The sequence below is a fragment of the Erythrolamprus reginae genome, chromosome 6 (genome assembly GCF_031021105.1).
Source record: "Erythrolamprus reginae isolate rEryReg1 chromosome 6, rEryReg1.hap1, whole genome shotgun sequence".
Taxonomy (NCBI): domain Eukaryota; kingdom Metazoa; phylum Chordata; class Lepidosauria; order Squamata; family Dipsadidae; genus Erythrolamprus; species Erythrolamprus reginae.
Genome location: NC_091955.1, coordinates 5,473,007 through 5,491,864, shown reverse-complemented (window position 1 = coordinate 5,491,864; position 18,858 = coordinate 5,473,007). Strand labels below are relative to the sequence as shown.

The following is an 18,858-nucleotide window of genomic DNA, read 5'->3' as shown; positions in this document are numbered from 1 at the left end:
CAAACAAAGCAAAAGGAATCAGAAAATGATATTGTGTGGCATTTGCAACACAAGCTACAATGCATACAAACTGATTTAGGGGATCGTCAACCCTGGAGCTGGCCTGACAGAGGCCATTTTGAAATTTCAGTGCTGATACGCCAGCGAAGAAGTATAGAGAGAGGGGAAATAGAAATAGTCGGGGTGTTGTAGTCAAAACAAAATACTTTCTCGTGGGAACCAAGGTCATTCCTCTAGGTCCATGATGGCGAACCTATGTCAGCTCCAGCGTGCATGTATGTACACGCTGGCCAGCCGATTTTCGGCCTTCTGGATGGTGGGGGAGGCCGTTTTTACACTTTCCAGGCTTCAGGAAAGCCTATGGATGGCAAAAAAACAGAGATGGTTTTCCACCGGCCTGTACCAGGAAACTGCCTGTCTCAGAGTTTTGTTTGCTACGGGTATGTTACTTGGAAACCTGACAGTGATAAGCGAACCTGATCTGCTGACAGAATAATGACTCTCTCATTGCGGCTGGGAAGTTGTCCCTTCTATCTATCTATCTTCTATCTCTATCTATCTATCTGTCTGTCTGTCTGTCTGTCTCTCTCTCTATCTATCTATCTATCTCTATCTATCTATCTATCTTTCTCTATCTATCTATCTATCTATCTATCTATCTATCTTTATCTATCTATCTATCTATCTATCTATCTATCTATCTATCTATCTATCTTTCTCTATCTATCTATCTATCTATCCATCCATCCATCCATCCAATCTAGCTAGCTAGCTATTATTTATCTCCATCTATCTGTCATTATCTCTCTCCTAACCCTCAACGTGCCATGGAAAATACACAATCAAGATCATCTGCGCAGACGGTTTTTTTCCAGGCAAGAGTGAATATAAATTAAATCATGTTTTTTTTTATAGGAATGTGGGTAGAAGAGAGGGGGGGGGGAACCCAGTAAAATATAAACAAGACAAACGTACAGCTGGCTTGTCTTGGTCTCAATGAGTTTGTGGGTAGACAAATCGCTGGACAACGCTAGTATTTTGGACCCACAACCGCCCCAGATGGTACTTCTGCCAGAAGAAGAATTTGATTCACTTAAACACATCAGTGGAGTGCTGTCACTTCCGACGTGAAACGTCCTTAAAGGTGTAGCACTATTGCTCTGCAGAGAAAACACAAGGAAGAAATCAACACAGAATAATGGGATTGCAAAGATCCTTGAAGGTCTTCTAATCCAAGCCCCTTTAGAAGACCTTGTGTCATTCTGGACACGTAGTTGTCCAATTTCTTCTTAAAAGCCTGCAGTGAAGAAGCACGCACAACCTCTGGAGGAAAGTTGCATTTAAAGAAGGATACAACTGAGGACTGGGACTAGGGAGGTACTAATACCACTCTATAAAGCCTTAGTTAAACCTCACCTAGAATACATAGAAACATAGAAGATTGACGGCAGAAAAAGACCTCATGGTCCATCTAGTTTGCCTTTATACTATTTCCTGTATTTTATCTTAAGATGGATCTATGTTTATCCCAGGCATGTTTAAATTCAGTTCCTGTGGATTTACCAACCACGTCTGCTGGAAGTTTGTTCCAAGCATCTACTACTCTTCCCGTCAAATAATATTTTCTCATGTTGCTTTTGATCTTTCCCCCAACTAACTTCAGATTGTGTCCCCTTGTTCTTGGGTTCACTTTCCTATTAAAAACACTTCCCTCCTGAACCTTATTTAACCCTTTAGCATATTTAAATGTTTCGATCATGTCCCCCCTTTTCCTTCTGTCCTCCAGACTATACAGATGGAGTTCATTGAGTCTTTCCTGATACGTTTGATGCTTAAGACCTTCCACCATTTTTTGTGGTCCATCTTTGGACCCGTTACAAATACAATTCTGTTTCATTTCATTGCTCCCTCTCGTCCTGCTATTATGTGAATAGCATCTGTCAAAATTTAAGAATGTAAACTTTTCTGTATTAATACAAAGGAAGGGTTTATTAGAAACCTGTCGCCATTAATTACGTGTCTCCTGGAAGACTGGAGTGGATATGTACCTTGACTGCCCGATCCTCAAAAATGGCCAGCTGTCCATGGGCCGTACCAACCAAAAAGACATTCCTGTATTTGCTGAAATTAAAGGGGGGGAAATGCACAAATGAATTAAATTTAAAATCAAGTGCATTAAATGAATTCAATGAAATAAGACCTAAAGCGTTGAAGCCATGTGGTTAAATGTTTAACCCTGGAAATAAGAAAAGCTGAAATTGACAGTCCATTTACTAAAAGGACAAATGAAATATGTCAACCTCAAAACAGCCCCACAATTAGGCCAGTGTCAAATGTTAGCAATAATTCCCGTCACACGGTGTCTAAATATGGATGAATAACTAAAGTCCACTCATTAATAATCAACTCTTCTATATTTTTAAGGCCATTTTGAAGCAATGTGGACAATGGAATAGAATCTGAAATTCAGCCATCTTGTAAGAGAAGGAGAATTTGAGGAGTGGGGTCAAAAGAGGTAGTAGCCTAGAATCTCTGAGTAGCCAGAAGCAAACTAAGCCCAACCCACTTTGAATTCCATTGACCGTTATCAAACTCTAATCCCAGCTCTAGTTGGGAAGATTCCTACACATAATTCGAGTCCAAGCTTATCAGATTGAAACACAAGGTGAAACCCCACGATTCATGCTTTGAATTACAATCTTTATATGAAAAGGCCACATTTACAAGCAAAGTCAGCCTTTGAAAGTTCATTGAAATAGGTTTTCACAGCTGCAGAGTGTTCAGATAGGCCTCTGGGAAAGACACCAGAGTCAGGGCTAATTGCATTCCAGCAAGATAAACCAGGCATGAGTCAGAGGTAATACAATCAGCTCACCACATTCTGGCAGGACATGCAGCTACTAGGACATGAGTTTTCCAGAGCAGAAATCAGGCATTTCGGGGAACATTTCTGGGACCCCAGATCTATCACAGCGTCCATGAAAGCAATGTTGAAACTCCACCCAGAATTACCCAGAAGGCCTGGCTTATATACCTGCTACGAGTGGTCAGCAAACCCCTAGAGTTAAAACTACAAACTACTTCCTTTTACCACACAAGTGTTGTTCTCTGCTTTGTAATCTCCTGAATTAAGCATCTAAGCATCAACCACAACAACACAAGAGCACACAACAGATACAAGCTTAATATTAACCGCTCCAAATTGGACTGTAAAAAAATACGACTTTAGTAATCGAGTTGTCAAAGCATGGAACTCATTACTGGACTCCGTAGTATCTTCCCCTAACCCACAACATTTTACCCTCAGACTATCCACAGTTGACCTCTCCAGATTTCTAAGAGGTCAGTAAGGGGCGTGCATAAGTACACTAGCGTGCCTCCTGTCCCCTGTCCTGTTGTCTCTCCTATATCTCCTATACCATATCTACTATTCTTCTATTCTTCTTATACTACTCTCATAATATCGTTCTATTTTCTAATTGATATACAGTAGTACCTCTAGATACGAGCTGCTCCACATGCAAGTATTCCAAGTTACGAGACACGACGCGAGCAAAATTTCTGTTCGACACCCGATCTCAAATTCGGGATACGAGCCGAGCTTCCACTAGGTGGCACAAGAATCCTTGCTTCTGGTTATCTCGGCGCGAAAAACAAAGTCTAAAGGCATTCGTTCGAGATGCGAGTTGATTGACTTACGAGCTCGGGTCTGGCACAAATTAAACTCGTATGTTGAGGTACCACTGTATTGTATTCCTAAATTTTCACTTCTATTCTTTCTCTAATATATTTTACTCGAGTATAACCTCTATAACCTTCGTTGTGTATTGTTATGCATTGGACAAAATAAATTAAATAAAAATTAAAATCATTATCTCTAATGTCCCCTTCGTCCTCTGACTCGGACCAATCCCTAATTGACATATCTGCCACCTCTGGTGGTTCCTCAGGTTCATTATTATTATTTATTAGATTTGTATGCCGCCCCTCTCCGTAGATTCGGGGTCTATTTCTCCCTCACTCTCACTCTCTTCATCAGCTGGCAAACCCACTGGCCCAGGGGACAAGGATGGACCTAATTCATCCTCCTTAAGAATGTTCTTTCTGCGCCAGCTCAGGAAGCTCAATCTGCCCAAGGAGCTGCTGATACAGTTCTACAGAGGAATCATTGAGTCTGTCATCTGCACCTCTATAACTGTCTGGTTTGGTGCTGCAACCCAACAGGATCGACACAGACTTCAGAGGAGAATCAGAACTGCAGAAAAAACAATTGCTGCCAATCTGCCTTCCATTGAGGACCTGTATACTGCACGAGTCAAAAAGAGGGCGGGGAAAATATTTACTGACCCCTCACATCCTGGACACAAACTGTTTCAACTCCTACCCACAAAACGTCGCTTCAGAGCACTGCACACCAAGACAACTAGACACAAAAACAGTTTTTTCCCGAACGCCATCACTCTATTAAACAAATAATTCCCTCAACACTGTCAGACTTTCTACTAAATCTGCACTTCTATTCTACTAGTTTTTCTCATCATTCTTATCACCCATTTCCTCCCATGTTGACTGTATGACTGTAACTTGTTGCTTATATCCTAAGATTTTTATTAATATTGCTTCTTCATTGCTTATTTGACCCCTATGACAATCATTAAGTGTTGTACCATATGATTCTTGACAAATGTATATTTTCTTTTATGTACGCTGAGAGCATGTGCACCAAGACAAATTCCTTGTGTGTCCAATCACACTTGGCCAATAAAATTCTATTCTATTCTATTCTTAGAATCTATCATTATCAGAAGTGGACGAGGAGCACTCACAACACGCATCGGGTATTTTTTTTTTTTAAGCAAAAAATCAATTTAATTTAGACCTTCACAAAAGGATCCGCTCTTTTGTGCCCGACACGTACTTATGCTTTGACAAGGGGCTGCAATAAAGGCAGGTGACCGAATCCGTCATCGTGTGAAACTGATGCTTGCGTTCTCCATCTTGGGTGTGAAAGGCCCAGAGGGCTCCGGACTGGGTTCCCGCAACCACCCAGTTCTCCTTCTCTGCCAAAAATGTCACCAAGGCCAAGCACAATATCCTCATATCGTCGACGTCCTGTGAGAAGAGGAGGAGGGGAGAAAAAGAGGAAACTTTGGACCACGAATTCATTTTTTAAAAAAAAAAAAACAAAGCCTGAAAATCGCCGAAATCTCACACCTGCAATGGTAGGGAAGGTTTGCCTATTTGCCGATGACTCTAAAGTGTGCAATAGGGTTGATATTCCTGGAGGCGTCTGTAATATGGTAAATGATTTAGCTTTACTAGATAAATGGTCAAAGCAATGGAAATTGCAGTTTAATGTTTCCAAATGTAAAATAATGCACTTGGGGAAAAGGAATCCTCAATCTGAGTATTGCATTGGCAGTTCTGTGTTAACAAAAACTTCAGAAGAGAAGGATTTAGGGGTCGTGATTTCTGACAGTCTCCAAATGGGTGAGCAGTGTGGTCGGGCAGTAGGAAAAGCAAGTAGGATGCTTGGCTGCATAGCTAGAGGTAGAACAAGCAGGAAGAGGGAGATTGTGATCCCCTTATATAGAGCGCTGGTGAGACCACATTTGGAATACTGTGTTCAGTTCTGGAGACCTCACCTACAAAAAGATATTGACAAAATTGAACGGGTCCAAGGACGGGCTGCAAGAATGGTGGATGGTCTTAAGCATCAGGAAAGACTTAATGGACTCAATCTGTAGAGTCTGGAGGACAGAAGGAAAAGGGGGGACATGATCGAAACATTTAAATATATTAAAGGGTTAAATAAGGTCCAGGAGGGAAGTGTTTTTAATAGAAAAGTGAACACAAGAACAAGGGGACACAATCTGAGGTTAGTTGGGGGAAAGATCAGAAGCGACGTGAGAAAATATTATTTTACTGAAAGAGCAGTAGATCCTTGGAACAAACTTCCAACAGACGTGGTTGGTAAATCCACAGTAACTGAATTTAAACATGCCTGGGATAAACATATATCCATTGTAAGATAAAATACAGGAAATAGTATAAGGGCAGACTAAATGGACCATGAGGTCTTTTTCTGCCGTCAGTCTTCTATGTTTCTATGCACATCGGCCTTCCTGATACCAGAACGGTGATGCTGACTGTTCCAGGAGTGGTCCACTATTGCCCCCAACATGAGTGACATCAAGCTGGCTATGAACTGTTGGAAATGCAGTGAGTTACCTGGTTCATTCTATCACATGTGGTGGACTTGTCCGGAAGCACGAAAATTTTGGACACAAATTCAACATTGGATTCAGAAGATTTTAAGAAAGACTATTGATTTTAGATCCGAGATATACCTTCTGGGTATTTTACCAGATAATTTTGATAAAGAAGAGACATATTTAATTATACACATAGGTACTGCAGCTAGGATTGTATATGCACAATGTTGGAAATTAAATAGGATACCAACGGAAAGGGAAGTTTTGAGAAAAATTATGGATTGTGCAGAGATGAGTAGATGGACTTTGAAACTTAAAGATAAACAAGACTCTGATTATTATAAAATCTGGGGGAGTTTTTATGATTGGATAGAAAATTAAGAGATACATTATGTATGTATTAGTAATTGGTTAATTTGGGAAAAATAGAAACAAGCGAATTTGATTCAAGCTTTGCAAGCCAGATGGCAAAGATGAGAAATGGTGGTAGCACTATATAATGATATAACACAAAATTGCAGATCCACCCATCTCCTTCCATGCAGGTGCAGGAGTGTGAAGACAAAGAACGACCTTGACTTTCTAGAAAGAATTCGTTTTGGCTACATGCAAATAGCGCTCATAGCAATTCCCCTCTCCCGGATTCAACGTATACCGAAGCATCAGTTTGAAGGTCAACCTTGAAACCTACTTCGCAGGTGTGTTCATTTGTGTTTACGTCGACAAATGACAGCTGGGCTTCCCCTCTGCCACCACTTCCGATCCAGATCCCGGTTTTGTTGTTACTTTGGTTTGTAGCCACCATGCACTCCGACCCGTAAGGAGAGGGCACGGGAATGTGTCTCAGGAAACAAACCAGTTCTGCAGAGTTCAACATTTCATAAACCTGCACATTAGAACAGAATAGAATAGAATGGACTTGGAAGGGACCTTGGAGGTCTTCTAGTCTGACCCCGCTTAGGCAGGAAACCCTACACCAGGGTTATTTAATCTCCTCTTAAAAATTTCCAGTGTTGGAGCGTTTACAACTTCTGGAGGCAAGCTGTTCCACTGATTAATTGTTCTAACTGTCAGGAAATTTCTCCTTAGTTCTAAGTTGTTTCTCTCCTTGATTAATTTCCATCCATTGCTTCTGGTTCTACTCTCAGGTGCTTTGGAGCATAGCTTGACTCCCTCTTCTTTGAGGCAACCCTTGAGATATTGGAAGACTGCTATCATGTCTCCCCTGGTCCTTCTTTTCATTTACAACTTCTGGAGGCAAGCTGTTCCACTGATTAATTGTTCTAACTGTCAGGAAATTTCTCCTTAGTTCTAGTTCGATTCTCTCCTTGATTAGTTTCCATCATATTTACGGGACCGTCTTCTGCCTCATACATCCCAGCAGCTGGTCAGGTCCCACAGAGTCGGCCTTCTCCAGGTCCTGTCAGCCAGACAATGTCATCTGGCGGGGCCCAGGGGAAGAGCCTTCTCTGTGGCGGCCCCGGCCCTATGGAATAAGCTCCCCTCGGATATCCGTACTGCTCCCACTCTCCCTGCCTTCTGTAAACTTTTAAAGACCCACCTTTGCCGCCAGGCCTGGGCCCACTGAAATTTTAATCGAACGAATGAATGTTTATTTATTTATTTATTGGATTTGTATGCCGCCCCTCTCCGCAGACTTGGGGCGGCTAACAACAGTAATAAAACAGCATATAATAATAATCCAATACTAAAAACAGTTAAAAACCCATTATTATAAAAACCGAACATACGTACAGACATACCATGCATAAAATTGTAAAGGCCTAGGGGGAAAGAGTATCTCAATTCCCCCATGCCTGGCGGCAGAGGTGGGTTTTAAGCAGCTTACGAAAGGCAAGGAGGGTGGGGGCAATTCTAATCTCTGGGGGGAGTTGGTTCCAGAGGGCCGGGGCCGCCACAGAGAAGGCTCTTCCCCTGGGTCCCGCCAAGCAACATTGTTTAGTTGACGGGACCCGGAGAAGACCCACTGTGGGACCTAACTGGTCGCTGGGATTCGTGCAGCAGAAGGCGGTCCCTGGGATAATCTGGTCCGGTGCCATGAAGGGCTTTATAGGTCATAACCAACACTGTGTGATGGATGATGGGTGAATCTGTTGTTAACTTTTAATTATGGGGATTTTAATACTATAAATTTTATTTAGATTTCTACGTGCTGTTAGCCGCCCCGAGTCTCAAGAGAAGGGCGGCATAGAAATCAAATTAATCAAATAAATAAATAAAATATTTGCTTCTTGTCCTGCCCTCAGGTACTTTGGAGAATAGCTTGACTCCCTCTTCTTTGTGACAGCCCCTGAAACACTGGACCACTGCTATCATGTCTCCCCTGGTCCTTCTTTTCTTCAAACTAAACATACCCAATTCCAGCTGTTCCTCCTGTGTTTTAGCCTCCAGTCCCCTAATTTATTTATTTATTTGATTTGATTTATTATATTTGTATGCCGCCCCTCTCCGTAGACTCGGGGCGGCTCACAACAATAACAAAGACAATGTAAGAACAAATCTAATAATTTAAAAAACACTAAAGACGGGCTACAAGAATGGTGGAAGGTCTTAAGCATAAAACTTATCAGGAAAGACTTAATGAACTCGATCTGTATAGTCTGGAGGACAGAAGGAAAAGGGGGGACATGATCGAAACATTTAAATATATTAAAGGGTTAAATAAGGTTCAGGAGGGAAGTGTTTTTAATAGGAAAGTGAACACAAGAACAAGGGGACACAATCTGAAGTTGGTTGGGGGAAAGATCAAAAGCAACATGAGAAAATATTATTTCACTGAAAGAGTAGTAGATCCTTGGCACAAACTTCCAGCAGACGTGGTTGGTAAATCCACAGTAACTGAATTTAAACATGCCTGGGATAAGCATATATCCATTGTAAGATAAAATACAGAAAATAGTATAAGGGCAGACTAGATGGACCATGAGGTCTTTTTCTGCCGTCAGTCTTCTATGTTTCTATATTTCTAAAAACCCCATTATTAAAAGCAAACATACACACAAACATACCATATATAAACTGTATAGGCCCGGGGGGAGATGTCTCAGTTCCCCCATGCCTGACGGCAGAGATGGGTCTTAAGAACTTTACGAAAGGCAAGGAGGGTGGGGGCAATTCTAATCTCCGGGGGGAGCTGGTTCCAGAGGGTCGGGGCCGCTACAGACAAGGCTCTTCCCCTGGGTCCCGCCAAACAACATTGTTTAGTCGACGGGAGCCGGAGAAGGCCAACTCTGTGGGACCTAACCGGTCGCTAATCCTTTTTGTTGCTCTTCTCCACACTCTTTCGAGAGTCTCCACATCTTTTTTACATCTTGACAACCAAAACTAGTTACATTAGTCAATAACACAATAGCGTATAAAACTGTCTACCTTTTGCTAAATATTTTTGCATGCAAAAGTTCCTAAGGCAAAAATACTGTATGTAGCAATGGGAACATCTGTCTCTCTTTTGCCGATCTCTAACTGAGCCTACCTGGTCAGATGTAGGTCTTTCTTGAGGGTTTTCTTTCAAACATTTCTTAATTAAATCTTCAAATCTTGGCCAGGGGGCACACCCGTACTCTTTGACAGGATCTAGAATAGATAATTCTGAGCTTAATTTGGAGAATCGTTACAGAGACTAATATTTGTCTTGCAAAAGCACAATCTGTTTATTTTTTTTTTTTTTTATTTTATTTTTATAAAACTTTATTAATTTTCATAAAAGAACACCCACAAACGTACAAACATTTAAACACACAGTAGGGGTTACAATTACCCCTCTCTTCTTAGAAGTTAATTTTTAATACAGAAAAAGAATATATTCTTAGTTCATTCATATTAACCTAGATGAAAAGAAGAATTTTGTTTAAACATTCTAGTAACATATAATTAAGTTAATAAAAAAGAAAAAATTATAAAGTCAGTGTTCCCTCGATTTTTGCGGGTTCGAACTTCGTGAAAAGTCTATACCATGGTTTTTCAAAAATATTAATTAAAAAATACTTTGCGGTTTTCCCCCCTATTCCACGGTTTTTCCTACCTGATGACGTCATATGTCATCGCCAAACTTTCATCCACCTTTAATAAATATTTTTTAAAATAAACTTTAATAAATAAACATGATGATCTAAATGGTTGCTAAGGGAATGGGAAATTGCAATTTAGGGGTTTAAAGTGTTAAGGGAAGGCTTGTGATACTGTTCATAGCCAAAAATAGTGCATTTACTTCCGCATCTCTACTTCGTGGAAATTCAACTTTCGCGGGCGGTCTCGGAACGCATCCCACGCAAAAATCGAGGGAACACTGTATAATACAATACAGGTATAATTGGATATACTGTATACAATATAACCAAATTTGTACACACTGCTATCTACTAGCCACCCAGAGTCCCTCGGGAGTTGGGTGGCATATAAATTTTATAAATAAAAAAATAAATACTGGCTGAATAACTACTATGGTTGTTGAACAGAATTCACATGTTTCTGTGTTTTCTTTTTACATTTGCTGGACAGCAAGCGATAAGGTAGATTATTATTATTATTTTTTATTTATTCATTTGTCCAATACACAAATACCGGTACATAGGAAGAAAAATAGACATGTGATAATATAAAAGAGGGTGAAAGTGAACTTAGAGGAGAGGATATATGAAAGGAAGAGAATATATAAGATAGAATAGAATTTTTATTGGCCAAGTGTGATTGGACACACAAGGAATTTGTCTTGGTGCATATGCTCTCAGCATACATAAAATAAAATAAAATAGGTGAAAGAAAGGAAAGACAATTGGACAGGGGACGAAAGGCACTCCAGTGCACTTATGTAGGCCCCTTACTGGCCTCTTAGGAACCTGGAGAGGTCAATCGTGGGGAGTCTAAGGGAGAAATGTTGGGGGTTAGGGGTTGACACAATTGAGTCCGGTAATGAGTTCCACACTTCGATAACTCAATTGTTGAAATCATATTTTTTTACAGTCAAGTTTGGCGCGGTTCGTATTAAGTTTGAATCTGTTGCGTGCTCTTGTGTTATTGCGGTTGAAGCTGAAGTATTCATTGACTGGTAGGACGTTGCAGCATATTACAGAGGTACAAATGTACAGTGTGTGTAATAAGCAGACAGGAAGGAAAATGGAACGTACCTGGCAGTTTTCCATGGATAGCTAATTCATCAAATTCATTAGGAAATTTTATGCCCTCCAATATTCTCCCACCAGCTGTCAAAATGTCATACAGCAGCAAGCCAAACGAATAAACATCCGCTTGCTGGTTGTAAATAACATTTCCTCTCGCAACTTCTGGTGCTCTAAATCCTTAAAAAAAATTAATAAAAATCCACGAATTGTTAATTATTATGGTCTCTACTTTAACAGGTGTTGTTCTTGTTTTAATTAAAGAGTCTTAAATGATAATTGAAACACATAAACAAGAGAATCAAAATATTATTTATGTTTTTGAAAGAAACATAAATTCTCCAGAAGGTAATTATGAAAAAGAAAAGTGTTGGGACCCGTTAATAATAACAAATATCTGTTTTCTCCATAGGATAACCCAGTTAAGCCTTGTATGTTGGCAACATCAACAGACACATAGACATAAACAACGGCTACATAATGTGCAAAAGCGACAATCAACAAGCCAAAAAGGGAACTTGTGAACTTTCTGAATCTAGTTAATAATAATAATAATAATAATAATAATAATAATAATAGAAAACCATCGGAATTGACAAAATCTCCATCTGTCAATTGCAAAAGGCCGCTTGACTGGGATCGGCAAACATAATTTGCCACTACATCACGCAGTCCTAGGTGCTTGGGAACCGCCCGACTGGGGATGAAATACAAAATCCAGCATAGTGATCTCGTTTGCTGTGTTGTGTTGACATAATAATAGCAACAACAACAACAGAGTTGGAAGGGACCTAGGAGGTCTTCTAGTCCAACCCCCTACTTAGGCAGGAAACCGTTTTTTTAATCATTACTTTCTATGTTATATTTATATTTATATAAACTACTATCCTATACTTAATTGACAAATAAAATGAATGAATGAATGAATGAATGAATGAATAAATAAATAAATAAATAAATAAATAAATAAAATAAAATTAAATACAGGATTGGCTTCCTCCAGGTCCCATTGACTAAGCGATGCAGGTTAGCGGGGCCATGGGGGATGGCCTTCTCTGTGGCTGCCCCGGCTCTATGGCACCAATTTCCACCGATGTCCATACTGCTTCTACCCTACTGGCCTTCCAAAAGGCTACGAAGACTTGTCTTTGCCAGCAGCCCTGGGGGCCACGAAATTGACATCTGTCATGGCCTAAATGTGTAATGCATGTGTGTTGATTGGATTATTTGAGTTGTGGGTTTTTAAACTGGGGTTTATAGTTTTAGACTTTCCACATTTGACTTCTTTTTTAATTGGACTTGTATCTTTTATATTGTTGTAAGCCGCCCCCAAGTCCTTCGGGATTGAATAGAAGTTGAATAAAATAAATGAACAAAATAAATAATAAAAAAACAACAACTTCCGATTCCACCCGCGGGACCTGGGAATGCCCTTGTTACCCAGGTGTAGGAGCTACGGAGTTGTGGGTACCTGGCGTTCCTTCGGAGGTTTTTATTCCCATTCGGCAGCAATATTGGGAAATGCCGTAATCGGCGATCTTGGCAATGACCGCTGAATTGTTGTACAGCGTGAAGAGCAAGACGTTGTGAGGCTTTAAGTCGCGATAGATGATCATTGAAGAATGGAGGTACCTACGACGAAAAAGAAAGACAATAGATGCACAAGAGAAGAGCAGAAATAACACCAGGTACCTATGGCGGGTGCTTCTATCCCAAAGATTTAGAGCAAGGGCAAATCGAAGACTTGTGGACTTCTGTTTATATAGAGCACCACAAAGCCAACGAAGAGTACAATCACCATGTGTTTTACTGCTTAACTGCTTAACTGTAACAGGAAACAGGAAACTCTACTTAGAACAAAAGATAGAGCATAGAACAGTGATGGTTTTCTACTAGGACTGCAAGGTCCCACTCATAGTTACTATATACCCTGTTTCCCCGAAAATAAGACGTACCCCGAAAGTAAGGCATGTCAGAGGTTTTGCAGAATTTGCTAATATAAGGCACCCCCCGAAAATAAAGCGTAGTCAAGTTTACATACGGTACGGTGGAAAAACATACGGTACCATTCAAAGCTGTTCATAGCGGTACTGTAATAATATGGCGTCCCCTGTTGGCCCCTTCCATCGCTTTGTACCGTCCAGTACAGCAGACACAGTCTGCTGCTGTCTCACCGCCATTACAGTCTCCACTACAGTGTGCAGACTGTAGTTCCTCTGGTGGCCGGAAGCTGCAATAGCGGGAGTACAGTGTTGTACCATATAAGTGCCGTTGTTTGTGTGTGTGTGTGCCATACTGACAGGCACCTTACCGTAATCAGTGTACCGTACGGTATACACTTTCTTTGGGGGTGTCAGCTTTTCTGCCTATGAATTTGTCTCATTTGAGAAATATAAGCCCCCCCCCCCCCCCCCCCGCGAAAATAAGACGTAGCACAACTTTTGGAGCAAAAATTAATATAAGGCAGTGTCTTATTTTCGGGGAAACACAGTACATCTATATATGTCTAAGTGTTATTGTTATTGGACACCCCTTATAGATGTCGATGGACAGAGACACATAGAGATACCTTCATACAGACATACTGGAAACGGAAGGGGTTTTTCTATTTTTATTTTATTTTTTTACCTCAAGCCGTCTGCCACATGCAGAGCTATCCGGTGTTGTAAGGTCCTGGTTAGACCTGCATTTTCTTGCTGGAGCAACCCATCCAAAGACCCCTTGGGGGCTAATTCCATGACAAGCATCCGGGGACGCACAGCCGCGGCCATCAGGAATACCAGGCTAGGGTGGTGAAGGTGGCAAAGCACCGTCAGTTCCTAGGTACAGCAAAGTGAAAGTGAAAGTGAAAGTACAGCTTGCCTCTGTTCTGTCGGGCTCTCTGGTAGACTCCTCCTGAAAATTCACAGGTACAAATTTCACACACACACACGTTTGAAAATTCAAAACAATGTTCTTTATAACGGAAATTCACTTAAACCAAGCCCTCTTTTGGTATAGCAAAGAGCACTCGTCTCCAAACAAACTGGCAATTTGTACAAGTCCCTTATCAGTTCTGAGATACTTAGCTTGCAGCTGTGAGGCAATTCACAGTCCTTCTTCTTTCACAAAGTGAAACACACTTTGCTCTGGTTTAGTTTCAAAGCGGGGAAAAATCAGCACACAAAGGTCAAAGTCAGCAAGGCAGTCACGAAACACAACGATCAGATAATCCTCCACAATGGCCAAACCCACAGGCTGCTATTTATAGCAGCCTCACTAATGACCACAGCCCCACCCAACCACAGGTGGCCTCATTTCCTTTGATAATAATCTCTCAGTTGTTGCTGCCTATGCACCCATTTCTTATCTAGAAAAGTTTGTAAGTAGAGGCGTTCGTTGGTAGAGGTGCCACTGTACTATCATACACTACTATTACATCCACCACTGCAACCACCCCACAAACCACTAAACCACCAACTCACAAACCGCCAACCACTCTAACAAACCACCCAGCACAAACCACACCCATGCAAGTGTGTTACTCCTTAGGAGAGCAATAGGACAGGGGATGGAAGGCACGCTGGTGCATTTGTATTCGCCCCTTACTGACCTCTTAGGAATCTGGAGAGGTCAGCCGTAGATAATCTAAGGGTAAAGTGTTGGGGGTTTGGGGATGACACTATGGAGTCCAGTAATGAGTTCCACGCTTCGACAACTCGGCTACTGAAGTCATATTTTTTACAGTCAAGTTTGGAGCGGTTAATATTAAGTTTAAATCTGTTGTGTGCTCTTGTGTTGTTGTGGTTGAAGCTGAAGTAGTCCCCTGACAGGCAGGACGTTGCAGCATATGATCTTGTGGGCAATACTTAGATCTTGTTGAAGGCGTCTTAGTTCTAAACTGTGATTTATTCGCAGACTGTGAATGGACTCACCTGTCTCAAAAGCCTGAGAGACGTGTGCTTATTAAAAACCTTCACGGCAACTTCTTCGCCATTATACACAGCACGGTACACAGATCCAAACCCACCGTCACCTTTCCAACAGAAAACATGAGACAGTATTTTATTTTTCATTTCCTGGATTTATATTGACAAAATTGAACGGGTCCAAAGACGGGCTACAAAAACGGTGGAAAGTCTTAAGCATAAACTAACCAACGTCGCTTGGCAGGACCCAGGGGAAGAGCCTTCTCTGTGGCGGCCCCGGCCCTCTGGAACCAACTCCCCCCAGAGATTAGAATTGCCCCCACCCTCCTTGCCTTTCGTAAGCTCCTTAAAACCCACCTCTGCCGCCAGGCATGGGGGAATTAAGATTCCTTCTCCCCTTAGGCCTTTACAATTCTATGCATGGTATGTATGTATGTATGTCTGGTTTTTATCTTAATGGGCTTTTAATCGTTTTTAGTATTAGATTACTATTGTACACTGTTTTATTGTTGCTGTTAGCCGCTCCGAGTCTCCGGAGAGGGGCGGCATACAAATCCAATAAATAAATTAATAAAACTTATCAGGAAAGACCTAATGAACTCAATCTGTATAGTCTGGAGGACAGAAGGAAAAGGGGGGACACGATCGAAACATTTAAATACTGTATGTCAAAGGGTTAAATAAGGCTCAGGAGGGAAGTGTTTTTAATAGGAAAGTGAACACAAGAACAAGGGGAAACAATCTGAAGTTAGTTGGGGGAAAGATCAGAAGCAACGTGAGAAAATATTATTTCACTGAAAGAGTCGTAGATCCTTGGAACAAACTTCCAGCAGACGTGGTTGGTAAATCCACAGTAGCTGAATTTAAACATGCCTGGGATAAACATAGATCCATCCTAAGATAAAACACAGGAAATAGTATAAGGGCAGACTAGATGGACCATGAGATCAATCTTCTATGTTTTTACTTTTCTCTATATAGAATTTCATTTTGTTAGATAAGGCCCAGTCTTCAAGTCTGCCAAAATCCATCTTAAATTGAGATATAGTTAAGGAATTATTATTATTATTATTATTATTATTATTATTACTACTACTATTATTATTATTATTATTATTATTATTATTATTATTATTATTATTATTATTAATTAATTAGATTTATATGCCGCCCCTCTCCGGAGACTCGGAATATCAATTACCAGGGTCTGATACAGCATTTAAAAATGGTCCTCAACTTTGTTATTGAACAACGATTAAATTAAGATTCCTAATTTAATGAAATGAAGTTGTGGACCTCGAAGGCTTTGATTGCAACTCATTTACTCATCTTTCCTACAAGTGTTCGTCTTTCTTAGCTGTAGAAATCAACACAACCATTGTTTGTTTTTTTACCGACTAGGTTCTCTGGAGCTTGGTGAAATTCCAGTTCATCATTGTTCAACATGATGTTTCTGGGCAAATCAGCCAAAATCAAATCGGGAGCAATTTGAGCTATTGGAACAGTAGACTTTGGTTGATCTGGACTGATTAAGAGGTCACCTTGATGGATAAAGAAGAACAGACATGGAAATGTAACCAATTCAACGGAAAAATAAATTTACCGTAATTTACCGTAGTAAACCTACCTTCTTCTGCCTTTTTGAGTAGGTCATCAAGCAGTATTTTCTGATGTTCCTCTCCATCCTCAAAGCTGTACAAAGCCCATTTTTTCAACAGTGTTTCTCCCTCGCCACAAATGTCTACTTCCAATAAACCCGGGAACCACTCTTCCATAAGAGAGTCGATGTGATCGACAACTTGCCCCAAAATGACGCAACCTTTCAGAAAGCCCGGGAGGAGGGAAGAAAGAAAGAAAAATTAAAAATTGTGGTTGGCCTGCATCTGTAATTAGAAATACAGTGTTCCCTCGATTTCCGCGGGGGATGCGTTCCGAGACCGCCCGCGAAAGTCGAATTTCCGTGAAGTAGAGATGCGGAAGTAAATACACCATTTTTGGCTATGGACAGTATCACAAGCCTTCCCTTAACACTTTAAACCCCTAAATTACCATTTCCCATTCCCTTAACAACCATTTACTCACCATTATTACTGGTACTCACCATTGAATAAGACAGTTAGTAATCCTGATATTTATAAACATAATTATTTATTAACAATATTATTTTTTTGTTATTTATTTGCAAAAATTATTAGTTTGGCGATGACATATGACGTCATTGGGTGGGAAAAACCGTGGTATAGGAAAAAAACCGCGAAGTATTTTTTAATTAATATTTTTTGAAAAACGGTGGTACAGGCTATTCGTGAAGTTCGAACCCGCGAAAATCGAGGGAACACTGTACACTAGGAAGTTTTCTGCTGAGCAAAACCAACAACATGTTCTGACCCAGCTCTCTAAACATGACAAATGCTCTAAACTTAATTCAAAGATTCCTTTATTAGGAACGCCAGCAGCCCGACGAAAACTTTCTCAACGCCGCCTAACAAATCTGGCCGGAGGGCAGATGAATACAGTGTTCCCTTGATTTTCACGGGTTCGAACTTCGCGAATAGTCTGTACCACGGTTTTTCAAAAAATATTGATTAAAAAATACTTCACGGGTTTTTTTCTACACCATGGTTTTTCCCGAGTGATGACGTCGAACGTCATCGCCAAACTAATAATTTTTGCAAATAAATAACAAAAAAAAATTATTGGTAATAAATGTTTATACATATCAGGATAACTAAGTGTCATATTCAATGGTGAATACCAGTAATAATGGTGAGTAAATGGTTGTTAAGGGAATGGGAAATGGTAATTTAGGGGTTTAAGGTGTTAAGGGGAGGCTTGTGATACTGTCCATAGCCAAAAATGGTGTATTTACTTCCGCATCTCTACTTCGCGGAAATTCGACTTTTGCGGGTGGTCTTGGAACGCATCCCCCATGAAAATCGAAGGAACACTGTAGTTGTCTGTCACATCTATTCATCTCTGCCCCCTGCCTTTTATTCCCAGAGCTAGGGTGGGGCTTCGCTAGCAGTGGTGGCTCTTCTGTCCCAAGGACCAGTCCATAGATTTCCACTGCTCTCCTCTCCTCTGCCTTCTGTGCATCTGCGTAACAGGCACTGGGCCCAGATGTTCCTCCCCTTCGTCATCAGCCACCTCCAGCCCTGGAGACTGTTGACTCTCCATTTGAGGCTGATGGATGGCCCAAGCTCTGCCTCTGTGTGTGTGTGTGTGTGTGCCAGCTCCATCCCCTCTTCCCCCATGAGTGCTCAGGTTGCCTGGATGCTAGCCCTGACTTTCACGCCTCCTCCACCTCCTCCGATTCGGCTGCTGGTGGCCGACAGGTCCCAACACAACATCTTAATCTTCCCCAGGCCCTCCAGAAGGTTGGGACGCATCTTTAACCTTTTCTGCAAGAAGGGACCGTGATTTTTAGAAAGCTGTTTAGATTGTTTTCCAGAACTGCCGATTCCACCAGGGTGTAAGCTTCCGGAGACCAGTTCAGATATATGCCTTGCCTCCAGTACATCTTGTTAGGACGAAGAGCGCGTTCTAAGACGAGAAAGAAGGATGTTAAGTCCGTAATGTTTTTCCCCCTCTCCATTTAAT

General features: G+C 41.0%; 1 protein-coding gene across 1 annotated transcript in view; it reads right to left on the bottom strand.

Moving 5' to 3' along the window:
- Positions 1 to 18,858, bottom strand: part of LRRK2 (leucine rich repeat kinase 2) — a 102,441-nt gene that overhangs the window by 11,473 nt on the left and 72,110 nt on the right. Inside the window, exons 36-47 of the mRNA XM_070755149.1 lie at positions 18,655 to 18,801; positions 16,886 to 17,077; positions 16,653 to 16,799; positions 15,265 to 15,365; positions 13,979 to 14,169; positions 12,822 to 12,982; positions 11,360 to 11,530; positions 9,709 to 9,809; positions 6,907 to 7,101; positions 4,919 to 5,112; positions 2,049 to 2,121; positions 976 to 1,160 (exon numbers count right to left, since the gene is read on the bottom strand). Coding sequence (XP_070611250.1) covers positions 976 to 1,160; positions 2,049 to 2,121; positions 4,919 to 5,112; positions 6,907 to 7,101; positions 9,709 to 9,809; positions 11,360 to 11,530; positions 12,822 to 12,982; positions 13,979 to 14,169; positions 15,265 to 15,365; positions 16,653 to 16,799; positions 16,886 to 17,077; positions 18,655 to 18,801 — 1,858 coding nt within the window. The remainder of the gene's footprint in view (positions 1 to 975; positions 1,161 to 2,048; positions 2,122 to 4,918; positions 5,113 to 6,906; positions 7,102 to 9,708; positions 9,810 to 11,359; positions 11,531 to 12,821; positions 12,983 to 13,978; positions 14,170 to 15,264; positions 15,366 to 16,652; positions 16,800 to 16,885; positions 17,078 to 18,654; positions 18,802 to 18,858) is intronic.